The sequence below is a fragment of the Micropterus salmoides genome, unplaced genomic scaffold (genome assembly GCF_014851395.1).
Source record: "Micropterus salmoides isolate LMB-PRFRI ecotype aquatic unplaced genomic scaffold, ASM1485139v1 Ms_hic_scaffold_6, whole genome shotgun sequence".
Taxonomy (NCBI): Eukaryota; Metazoa; Chordata; class Actinopteri; order Centrarchiformes; family Centrarchidae; genus Micropterus; species Micropterus salmoides.
Window position 1 is genome coordinate 34,074,813 of NW_024044348.1, and position 12,622 is coordinate 34,087,434.

The 12,622-nt window shown below is 44.5% G+C and overlaps 1 protein-coding gene across 2 annotated transcripts; it reads right to left on the reverse strand.

Moving 5' to 3' along the window:
• Positions 1 to 159: 159 nt before the first annotated feature.
• Positions 160 to 11,959, reverse strand: lrp3 (low density lipoprotein receptor-related protein 3). 2 transcript variants are annotated; one of them, XM_038701431.1, is made up of 7 exons: positions 11,557 to 11,959; positions 8,133 to 8,268; positions 7,847 to 8,052; positions 6,631 to 7,247; positions 5,947 to 6,419; positions 5,522 to 5,654; positions 160 to 4,581 (listed from the first exon to the last, which is right to left on the reverse strand). In XM_038701431.1, the coding sequence occupies exons 1-7, from the start codon at positions 11,615 to 11,617 to the stop codon at positions 3,703 to 3,705; spliced, it is 2,505 nt and encodes an 834-aa protein (XP_038557359.1). In that variant the 5' UTR covers positions 11,618 to 11,959; the 3' UTR covers positions 160 to 3,702. The 2 variants fall into 2 exon arrangements, with proteins under 2 accessions (XP_038557359.1, XP_038557358.1); XM_038701430.1 differs by having other exon boundaries at positions 8,133 to 8,271.
• Between the last annotated feature and the right edge of the window lie 663 nt (positions 11,960 to 12,622).

The window sequence follows — 12,622 nt, forward strand, 5'->3', positions numbered from 1 at the left end:
TCAATAAGTACTGTCAAAATTACTGACTAAATATTGGAAATACATGTAGTGACAAAATGGCTTGCCATAAACCAGTATTCTGGGGGGTAGTAGTACAAGTAGTAGTATTATTTTTTTATATAACTTACGAAATAACTACATACATTTTGCACACTGAAATAAAATTCAGTAAATGATAAAGAGCTTGACGTTTATTAATTGCAGGCACAGGAACACAAAAACTTATAAGCAGAAGGCTGTACAGGGATTTGATCAGCAAACCCCACAATGCCATGGTTCTATTTCAGGACAAAATATACAAATATAGTTCTCAAATTAGACAAATGCTTTTATACAAACAGTATATGTTGACTTCAGCCTTTGATGTGGAAGAAGCTTCAAAATCAAACCACAAGGAGAGGGCCATTATCAGACAACCTGGTTCAGTAGTACTGTACTTTCCAATGACCGTGATCCAGTGTAGTTACCTGTGTGCTAACCCAGTGAAAAGTACAGCAATGATTGTAGCATGTTGGAAAGGGTTTGATAATGTACAGAGTGAATAAATGCAATGGGAAAGAAAACACTGACAAAACAGTTCAGAAGATCTTGACGTGGCTTCTGCCCAGCAGTTTTTGCAACTTTACCACACCAGTAAAACCCAGCGTGCACAACCGAAAACCTTGATCCTGGCTGATAATTTAACCATAACCACGTTGGCAGTCAATGTGACACAGCCTTACTTTACACACACACACAATTGAAATTCTCTCTCTGAAATTCATTCTCTATAATATGTCAGCTGCATTGTGAGAAACATCAAAGCAATGAATGGCACCAAGACTTTTACAGATTCTCATTTAAATAAACAAGTAAATGCAATTACTTATGGAATAAGGTTACTGAAAAACAAATGTTCTTTTCTCTAAACCCCCTGCCATAATAATCACAGAGATTCCTGACACAGTAGTGCACTGGAACTCAATCAGTCGGTTGTACCAATCACATGTCACATCTTAAAGCTGTGTCCACACACACAGACAAATCTAATCTCTTCACACATGTAAACCGCAACTGTGATCAGTGAAACTGCCCATGATATTTACAACAGCAAAGAAAAACTATTAAGGCGTTTGAAACACACTTCTGTACATTACAGAGCAAGTAAGCACATACATTCTACAGATATGAAGTTATTTTCTTCAAATAGCAGCTAAACTATTTCACTTTAAGTCAAATGGGGACAACAGGCTTTGAATTCATAACAAGGTGCAAGTGGTAACAAAAAAATGATGTAAAACTAGGAATGAGTAAACTGATTAAAGGTAAGGGAACAGATCATTAGGCAGGAATTACTTGAGGCGGTATGGAGACATCTCTAATGGCACAATAGCATGTAGCAGCCGTTTATGACTAAACTTCTATGAGAAGAAAGCGTGAGGGCAGCATGGGAAAAAACGCTGGAAAGGCCTAGTAGTAGTACAGAAACCTGAAACTGCAACTAAAAAGCAACCAGCATTTGGCTCCTGCTTATTTGTCATACTCTCCCTGCCTTTTCTGTTCAGTCTCAATATCTTGCAGTAAAAGAGGGACAACGTCATTGATTTCAACAATGAAAGTGATACATTCTTAAGAAGTCCACAAGTGATTAGGGTCACCAGTGTCATACCTCAGACAATCTTTACAAAATACATCTGAGACACAGGCGACCAGGTTTCAATCAAAGTTCAATGTTTGTCAAGGCAGAGGGAGAAATATAAAGCAGAGCTCTCACAGGTCTCCACTTAAGACTGAAAAATAGAGGTCTTTGTTTTAACATCATAGAAAATTCCACAGCATAGATACGAATTTCCAGTGGAATAAACCATCAGTCCAGATGTCTGCAGTGAGCAGTGTGCAGTGAGCAGTACTGCAGAGGTACCTCTGGGATCAAGAGGACTCAATATTCTGAAGTGAAGCCTCTCTTTCCTGGATATTCACATAAAGTCTTCTCGACACTGAATGGAAATCAGAGCAGACACTGACACATATAAAGTCGAGTTCATTCAAGTGAGGAAAGGCTTCCTTGAGAGGACAGTTTGGGTTTGAGCTGAGGAGGACAAGAGTCTGGGCAGAGTTGCAGACAATATACTTGGATTCACTACCTCGGTTTCCTTCCAAGTTTGGCTTTTTAAAACGGGATATATCAAGTTAAAAATTCAGAATTTAAATCTATCTATCTATCTATCTATCTATCTATCTATCTATCTATCGAAATCATCTTTGATGCAACTTCCAAAACATAACGAGAAAGTGCTTGATGTCTTGTAAAAGGAGTCACTAAAGTATCACTAGCAAAGAGTAGCACTGGAAAAGTACTGTTTATGATGAATAAATACTGAAAGGTTTGGTATGATTGAACCACTGAATCATTCAGTGACACCTCACAAGTGTTACAGGAAGACTGACATTTTTGGGAATGCCCTTTTTTGCCTTTTGGCTAAGAGGTGAGTGCAGCCAGCAGCCAGTTAGCATAGCTTAGCACAAAGACTGAAGACAGGGGGAAACAGCTGGCCTGGCTGTGTTTGAAGGTAACAAAATCTGCCAACTCGCACCTTTGAAGCTCACAAGCTACCTTCAGACATAGCCAGGCTAGCTTTTTCACCCTCTTTCCAGTCTTTATGTGAAGCTAAACTAAGCGGCTGCTTACTCCAATTTTATATTATATATGGAAAAACATGCGAGCGGTATCAATCGTCTCACCTGATTCTCTGCCACAAAGCACATAAGGGTATCTCTGAAAATCTCAACCTTTTGTGGTTCAAAGTGGTAATAAAAAAGGTAGATCTGGTGATATTGGATATGTTTGTTATTGTCAACAAATCCTATGAAAATACCAAAACCAACAATGGATTAATCCTACTAACAAGTGTTGTCTGTGTAACCTGGTATCTGAAATATGTCTCCAACAAACGCACTGCTACCTCCAGTTTGAATAATGTTTCTTGAAAAATGTTTTAGGTAATTATTTAGCCTGGCTGGCAAAGTCTCGAGAGATTCCCTTTTCATGTGATTTGTTGACAATAACAAAAATATAAAATATCCAGCTTTAACCTTCAATGCAACGGCCAACCATGACCATGTGAAAATGTCCTACACTAATAATAACACCACCTCATTCAATAAAGTGGGACTAAGTAAAAGTAGAGGATCATTAATCAGATAAAGTCATATGTGATCACTTATTAGGCTTTCATGGTTCACAGTAAATAGCGGTGCATAACGGCTCTGGGTAGCGACACAAAGGCTGCTTTGGCGTTGTAAGAATGTTGCCAATATTGTGTTGGTACTGGTGGCCAGAACGGAGTGTGATTTCCTGGAACAGACTCATGGTGGGCTTATGTCCAAACAGGTTGAACAGGGATGTTTGTTTGCATTTAACTGTGGGAGTCAGCATTAAGCTCCAGTTTGGCAAAGAGATTTACTGTACACAGACAATAAGCACTTCCAATGCTGGTTCTATTAATCTAAGGAGAGGACTACGTATGCATAATTTTGTGCATTTGCAGATTTGTATGCAATCATAGTGTTGAATGGACATGAGCTAATTATATCTTACTGCACCAGGTACAGGTCTCACCTCTGGATCTGGTGGCAACACATTTCAAGGACACTTTAGCAGAGCAGATATTGCTGACACCAGGTCTCAACAATGAGGGGAAGGAGAGTATATTTCTAAACTCCTCAGCATGGCGTGGTCTCCCTCCCTGAATCTCCTCCCTCATCACTGAAGGTCCGGCTCAACCTGTAGAGTCTGCTCTTGCCCTCCCTCCTCCTCTCATCCCTGCTTCTTATTTCCCTGCTTGGCATTTCCACAGTAAAGTGGCTGTCGCTGCCCCCTCCTTTCCCAGACGAAGACGAGGGCTCAGAAGGTGACGTCACCTGCATCCCCTGGGAGTGAGGGTAGGCTGTGGATGTCTGGGAGCTGCTGGGAAACACAGTGGGTGAGATAGGGGATAAGGGTCCCATGGGGGAGTAACGTCTCAAAGAAACACCCTTTAGGTTAACAGCGAGCTCCAGCACTAGTTTCCTAGATGCTCGAGAGTGGCACGGGAGCACAGAGGCTTCCTGAGGAGTGGGAGGGGATCCGCTATGTGCTGAAGAGTCACTCTGAACAGGGGTGGGGGGCTCAGACTGTGGAGCCCTACTGCTTTCCCTGCAGACAGGTGACAGTTCCTCCTCCTCTGGACTATCCACTGACTGCAAGGAGAGAGGTGACGCAGGGCTCTCCGGCGTGCAGGGCTGCAGGTCCACAGTGGCTGAGCAGCAGGAGCCGGGCATACCCACTGCATCACCCTCATCCCAGAGCCCAGCCCCGGACCTGTCCCTTGCCCGGGGCCCCTGCACACCCACAGTTCGATAGCTGTGGAGCCCCAGTGTGATCTGCGTGGGCCCAGGGGGTTCGAGCAAGGGGGCGTGGCCTCTGGTTCGCCCTACACTGTGCAACAGGCGACTCCACAGATGCCCAAGACGCCGACGAGAGGAGGAGGAGGTGGAGCGTCGCGTCGAGTGGCGTCTGATCTGTCTGCGCATCGCCAACCGCAGGTTCTGTAACACGGAGGCCTGGAGGAGGGGGAGGGCCGACAGACAGGAAGACAGAGATCTAAAAATACATTTTACCTGAAAAAAGTGGCACCTTTTTTTGACCAATTTTTGTAATGGTTAGCAGTAGTGTAAATGCAATGCAAAGCCCGTTAGTCGGAAACACGCTTGATCACTTTCCTGCTGAGAGTTGGATGAGAAGATTGGTACCACTCTAATAGCTTTCCATTCAATATGAAATTGGAGCAAGCAGCCGGTTCACTTAATTTAGCATAAAGACAGGAAACAGGAGAAACAGTTACTCCGGATTTGTCCAAAGGTCATGAAATCCCCCTGCCAGCACATATAAGTCTCACTAATTAATATAATTAATTATATTATGATTAATAATGCTTAATGCTTAATCCATCCAAAAAACTAAAAACTATTTGCTTAAAATTTACAAGGGGTTATGTGCTTATCTTGGCTAGAAGCAGTAACTTCCAGGAGCCTTGTCGTCAGTGTGAGCTTGCCGTGCAAGTCAGGAAGTCACTGCGCTGGGTTATTTCTTAGCCTCAGCCTGTAAAAACCGCAAATTGTTGTTTGTACACAGAAACAACAAACGAGATGTAATGTGTTAATTTGTGATCTTTAAATGTGCTGGTGGGCAGATTGTGTTACCTTCACTGCTTGGCTAACTGTTTCCCTATACTTACTAACTGTAGGAACAAACTGTCCTCTATGGCTTGTCCTTTTAAAATGTATTTTGCCAGTAGCTCAGTATTTACTGTAGAGATATCAGAGCGGTGTCTCCATCTAACTCTTGCCAAGAAAGCAAATAAGCATATTTCCCAAAATGCCACTGCCTGAGTTAGGACTGCTTATTACTGCTGCTAGTTACCAAAAATGAGTTGCTCACACTTGTATGCTCAAATCCTGAGTTTTGGGTAAAAGGATCCCAGAGTGTGTGTGAATGCACTACCTGGGTGGGGTTGTACACGGGGAAATCCTCCACTGGAGGGATGAGACCCTGGGCGATTAACTGACTATACGAAGGGGGTGCCTCTCTCTGAATAAACTCGGCTTCCATGCGAGTCATCTGAGTCTCAAAAGCTCTGCAAGGGAGAGAGAATGAGCAACAAGGAGAGCAGACAGACAGCAGGACAAAAAACTTGTTGGTTTTATAGTAGTACACTCAGCAGAGATTGCGGCATGTGCGCCAACAACGGCAATAAGATATAATAACAGACTATGTGCTTTTGAACCCACATATACAGTAGGAGGACTGATCTAGGAGATAGACAAATATGTAATGTAACATAACGTGCAAAAATAGAGCATGAAAGGGGACGAGTAATAAATGCTCATAAAGAAACAGAATGAGGTGTTTGAGCTTGTGTCCCTTACCTGTACTCTCGGCTCCTGAGGGAATGGAGTTTGAGGGCACAGCCGAGGGCAATGACTAGCAGGAGACTGCAGACCAGGCTGCCGATCAGGGCGGCAGTGATCACTTTCCTGGGCACCGCTGCCAGGCAGTCCCTCTCATCGCTCCCGTCTAAGCAGTCCTCCTGGCCGTCACACCGCCACGTCTCAAAGATGCACAGGTTAGTCCCACAGTGGAAGTTTCCAGGTTGGCAGTCATAGCAGTTCTTCTCGTCCGACCCATCCGGGCACCTCTTTTGGTTGTTGCAGCGCTCAGAGGCTGTGTAGCACACAGCGGTGCCACCCTCGCAGGGGAACTCCCCGTCTGGGCACGTCGGGCAGGCCTCTTCGTCGCGGCCAGACGGGCAGTGCCAGTAGCCGTCGCAGCGTTGGCGTTCAGAGTAGCAGCCCTGATCACTGCCACAGGGACGCTCGCCGGGAAAACAGTAACCTTTTACCTGGGTGGGCAGAGGAGAAACAGGTAGCTGTCTAGAGAGGACGACTTGTTCTCTGCTTGACTGATTGTATTCTCTGCACCAACAGAGCAAGGTTTAGAGGAGGGTTTAAATTATAAGTTGTTAGAGACAGATGGAGAGGAATGAAGAGTTTAGATCTGGAGACAGTGGAACAAATTACAAAACAGGATGCAACATTGACAGTTTGCAGTACCTGGTATGTGGCATTGAAGCCATGTCCAGGGCTGTGAGGCTGGGCCACGTACAAAACACTCATCTGTCCCCGACTCGACTCCAGCAGTGTGGGGCGTCTGTTGTTATGATGCGAAAACACCTGTAAGAGGTGCTCTGCCCGCTGCAGCAGGCCATCGTAGACGTGCAGCGAGTCTCCGGGCCCCAGCTGCAGGTCCAGCTGCAGCACGATAGGCTTGGGGTCCTGTGTGTCCAGCAACCAGGAACACCTCAGCTCCGCCCCGGCGCTCCTGTTAGCCCGGAAAAAATCTGGGGAAGCAAAGGAGCCGTAGAAGTTCCCCAGACGTTTCCCACAGGTAGTGTCGGGGCAACCCAGCTCATCTGTGCCATCGGGGCAGTCACGGGCTCCGTTGCAGCGGAGGGCGGCAGGCAGACAGCGGGTAGAGTGGGACTCAGAACACGGGAGGGAGCCGAAGGGGCAGAGGCCAGGCCGGGCCTCGGTGGGAGGGGGGGAGCAGCCGCGTTCGTCTGTGGCATCCCCACATTCATCCTGACCGTTGCACTTCCAGGAGTGGGGAAGACACTTCCCATTCCCACACAGGAATTCATCAGACTGACAGCTGCTCTGACCCAGGTGACCTACAGAGAACAGAAATTGACAGATTGCAACACAAGCTACTAACACTCGAGAGAGAAAGATTCTGACATAACACACACTGGCAGGTTAGCATTTAGCTGAGTGCAAGAGCAAAATACATTTTGACTCCAAGATCACACACACACACACACACACACAACCAACAAACGCTAATCCCCATAATACACCATGCCCACACTCGACATGGTGTTACTCTGCCCCAAGACCCGGGCCACATCACGGACCTTTGCCAGCCCAAAACTGACAAGAGAGTTAAGCAAGCAGCCTAGAACAAAGACCCAACGATATCTAGTGACAAGTTAACATATTGCTAGAGACGTACCAGGAATAAAAATACTGCTATAATGAGAAACAGAGACTGACAGGTTATTATGATTTACTTAGTGAAGTAAATTACTGCATGTAAACATGAACATTTAGCATCACACACCGTCACACTTAGTGATCTGGTCATCTTTCATAACAGTCTTATTATTTATACTTAAAAGTATTTATTTTTAACACATTCTTAAACACACTATTCACTCGGGTTAGGGATTGGACAAAAGCTAACCTCAGTATCCTCCCTCACCCAGCTTACCTCTGATGTAGGAGAGGCGGAAGCCCTGCGCCTGCCCGGAGCTGTTGGCCTGAGAGTGGAAGTACAGCCAAACACGCCCCCTGGTGGAGATGAAGGGAGGAGGCAGCATGGAGCCACACAGCCTTGGTTCCCCGCTCCACGTCGGAGTCAGCAGAAGCCAGTCTCTCGAACAACTTCCTGACTCCGCCACGTCGAAGTTACGGAAACTAGGGCAGAACATCGATCATTTCAGGTTCTTAGTCCACAACAAGCGCCATGTGTATACTGTAGGTGAGAGGGATTCTACCTGATGGTAATGACCTCTCCCTGACCTCCCTGGATGTGCCAGCTACAGTTAACCCCAGGGGGGTAGTTTAAAGGCCAGGAGGGACTGTAGATCACACCCCTCCTCTCTGTATGGACCTCCACTCGCTCACTGCAGCCTGCTGGGTGACAACGGCACAGAGGGAGATGGGAAGAAACACGTTAGTGAGGTCGGTCTTCGTAGTCCTTTGATAGACATTCACGTCACCAACAAAACACATAATGACCTTGGCAAATTGGTACATTGGAACAAGGAAGACTGACAGATATTTTGGCATTAATACAATAAGGGACGTCGCCATATCGCTGCTATAATCTACAAAAGTGCAGAACATGTTATTCAGATCTTTTCTCCCTGATTAACATAGAAACATTCAAAACAACGCCCTGCCAAGACAAATGACCTTAGTGCCTTTCATGGGAGCTCTGTGTTGATCACATGGGGCCAAAACGGAGGCGGCAGCAGTCGAGCCGGCAGCCAAGGCAACAGCCTCGCCTGCTGCCATCGCACCATTGCTCCAGGGAACAACACACAGTGTGAGGTGGCCAAGAGGAGCACCAGGAGGAGACACAGTCCTCTGTGTAGAGAGCAGCCAACGAGTGCTATTGTTTTGTGTCGAGGGAAAGGAATCGGGATCAAGGTTTGACTTCTGAAGAAAGAGTTTGTCTCACAGCGAGCCTTGATGCCAGAGGAGAGTGAGGCACTGACTTCAGTTGTGACGTTAATGTAACATGAACAGGAAGGATCTCATATTGAGAACATGAATATAAAGCTTCCATGTTTAATCACCTCATTACTGCTTAATGCCACAGCAGGAATGGCACGCATGCAAGAAGAAGCTGTCGAACAAGCCTCTCATTTAACCAGAACTACAGAGACAGAACATTAGCTGAACTATTTAACAATGATTATCCAACAGCGCAACACAGCAGAGACTCTGCTCAGTTCTGCTGAGTGTGTGCGTGCGTGTGTTTGTTTCAGGATTTCTTGATGAATCAGTAAAGTCAGCAGAGTGAAACAACAGGGCAAAGGGACGGATCATTTAGAGCTCAGTGATGGATATTGACTACCTGGACATGGCTAGCTTAGCACACACACACACAAAACTGGATGGCACAATGTTGCTGTTTAGTGCAGCGAGTTTTTGATCACAGTTTTTCACTGCAGCAGATGTTCTAAATTACATTTTCTCTGCTCATAAATACATTTAGTGAACCTACTTTGTGACTGCTATTTCAGTTCACTCTGCCTTCAAACTCAAAGGTTGCCAAAATAGCATGATGGTGGCCGGCTGGACAGGTCAGCACAGAGCAAATCTTCAGGATATTCTGAAAAGTTGAGTGGACTGGTGTTCAGTTACATCTTCTTGTTTATACGTAGCACCAGAAGCAAAGCGGAACTTTGTATTGGTTGAGCTACTGTGTTTAGTTTCTGCTAAACCTATGCACATATTTAAATCATTTTAGCGTTGATTTACTTTGCTGCTGACATGTAGAGATGTATTCAGTCAGATCTCAGCAACAGTTACTGCAGAGAAAATGAAACACTAGTTTCTCTACTCATAGCAGCCTCAACAGACCAGAATGCACTGCAGCTATAAGACATGTTGAGTTCTGCAGCCTTTTTGTCAACTGAATGCTCTCCTCCTTTCTCTCATGATGTTTTCATCTTCCAGTATGTTCACCCAGAAACCTAATGCAATACGCTGCCAACAGGTTATTTAAAATAATCATAAGAGATTTAATAAAAGTAAATCACTACAACAAGATCTTTTACTTAAGGATGAACTCATTCGTTGGACTGCATTCAAAACCCCACTTAAGTAAGTACAGAAATATTATCAACAAACTGTACCTAAAGCATTACATAAAAGTAAAAGTACTCATACTGCAGAGAAAACTTCCCTGTGAATGATATATTAGTATCACATTGTTCGATCGTTAACACTAATGCATCACTGCCTAAGAGAAACTGCTCCTGCCGACAGCTCATGACATCTGAAAGCAGTAAGGTAAAGGTGTCAAAAGCCAATAAATTTGGAAACCACTGGTTTAAACAAAGATTTATATTTTATAATCATGTTTTTGTTTCTTTAGGTAAAATCTTGAACTGAAAAGTAAACAGAAAATATTCAATTCAGTATAGCTGTTAGTATGGAATAGTTAGGATAGTAGGAAGTAGGAAGTAACATGAACCGCAAAATCGTACTCATTGAGTAAATGTGCCCAGATACATCACACAACTACTGACACAGTTTCCACAGCTGTAAAGCTCTACGGCTGGTTACAATGGTGTGTGTCTGTGTGTGTGTGTGTGTGCGAAAAGGTGCCAGGTCAACAAGTCCTATCTGTTTCACGAGGACTCGCAACACTGTGGGAACGTTCCCTTTTAAAAAACAACAACACTTTAATTCATTTTACAAGAGTTGGTGGGTTGTTGAAAGAATATAATAAAAAACTTGTGAGTCCTTGTGAAACAGATAGGGCCTACTTTTTACACGCAGCACCTGGACAAAAAAGACGTGCATGTTTTTAACACTGACTGGGGGTGAACAAGTACTGGCATGTGTTTAGGATAGTGTGTGTTTAATGGTGTGTGTGTGTGTGTGAAAGCTTTTTCTTAAGATCTTTTTCCCTCCTGTCTGTCTTTCTCTCTCTCTCTCTCTCTCTCTCACACACACACACTTTGGAAATCTGAAACAGTTTGACCTGTGTTGTGTGTGTGTGTGTTGTTTTGGCAGCCTTCTCCTTTCATTTCATGCCAATAAAGTGCAGGGTATGATAACAGAGAGAGAGAGAGACAGAGGGAGAGGGGGAGGGGGAAAAAGGGATTGACTGGCTGCAGAGAAGCAGTGATGTAATGCTGATAGCAGCATCATTTTTTTTTCTTTTTTTTTTTTGTGAAAGAGCATCCATGTTTCCACACTAACCCTGATCATTTACTCGCCACAGATCAATAACCTCGCAGGTATCGAATAGATGTGAATGACCGTCTCGTCTTCTCACTCTGTGCGATCACAACAATGAAAACACTTGGTCTTCATCTTTCACATCACTTTGTCAGAGAGGCACAGAGGAGAGCACAAAGCAAAACAGCATCCGCTCCTGTTCGGGTGTGAACATCAGGTTTTATCGGAGTGCTCTGCTGTGACAGACAGTGATGTGGTGATATAAGAAGCTTTGTAAAGTGCGAGACCTCCACTGCGCATAAACAGGTAAAACAACCACCAACATATCAAATCTATGCACTGAATATCCTTGATAACTTGAGTGTCTTGCGTTCAACCACCACCCTAACACCCACCCTCACCCGAGTAGGATTAACAACACAGATAGATCCAATTATATGTGCACAGCTTACTAAACATCAGGGCAGTGTAGATAGCCTACATTGTTGTTAGTCTCACCTGCGCAGAGCAGAGCGGAGCGGAGCCACAGCAGTCCGAGAAGCAGCTCCGTCAGTCCCATGGTCCGGCGGGGACTTCTGCTATTATCTCGGACACGACTTCCGCGGTTTGCTCGACATGTGTGTCCCCCAGCAAGGCGTCCACATCTGTTTTCAGCTCAGACCATACACGGTGCAAGCCAAAACGTCACCGCTGAGGAAAAGCATTGTGTCCTTTGCAGCGAGCCAAGACACTAGGGTCAAGTTGGCCCCAGATATTCACACGATGTCCGGTCATTGTCTTCAAAATAAAAGCCGCGTCTAATCATCATTAACTTGTATTTTCAGCATGAGCAACAACAGAAATTACAGGACATACTTGTTGGAAACCCAAAACCATTAAAAATTAAATGAAATGAAATAGAAGAATGTTTTAATGTAGGGGTTTTCAAAGTGTGAGGCGAGCCTCCCCAGGGGGGCTCCAAACAGTATCAGGGGAGGCTCAGTGAATGGAAGTGAAACAATATTACATTCTACATCTACAATTACATTACTTATTGATTAGTTATCAAAATTAGATCACATAGATCCCCCCCCCCCCCCATCATAGTCAGAAACTAATAAATGCCTTAGGACAGATCTTTTTTGTAACTATTTGGTGTAGTCCTGAGTTATGCCAAACAGCAATGTTAGGCTATTTTGGCTCAAATGTTGAGTGTCTATGGGAGCAAATAATATAATCACAAATCCATAGGCATCCAGGAATTGAGCGAAACTTACCAAGTAAACTAAAGATGTGGTGGATGGGGCACTGTTTTCCAAGCTTTGACTGAGGGGAGGCCCGAAATCTAAGACTTAGAAAACTCCTGTCTTAATGTATGTCAACGACAGACTTTGATGAAAGGCTAACACTCTTCCCAAATTATGGCTTTACAGTTTTAAAAGTTAAGTACCTCAGTTATGATTTGGTCTTTCTAGCGTTAGGATATAAAACAAAAATGCATGGTGTAATGGTGGTGGTGCAAGATGTGCGTTTAAAACCTAAAAGACATCGTGTTTTGCGGGTCTTATTTTGAAGAACACACCGT

Bases quoted from the DNA above. Each gene is read 5' to 3' on its own strand.
- lrp3 (XM_038701430.1), bottom strand. From the start codon at position 11,617: ATGGGACTGACGGAGCTGCTTCTCGGACTGCTGTGGCTCCGCTCCGCT. The intron at 8,053-8,132 runs GTAGAATCCCTC...GTTCTGCCCTAG, and splicing joins GGAGAGGTCATTACCATCAG to TTTCCGTAACTTCGACGTGG. The intron at 6,420-6,630 runs GTACTGCAAACT...CTGCCCACCCAG, and splicing joins GCTTCAATGCCACATACCAG to GTAAAAGGTTACTGTTTTCC.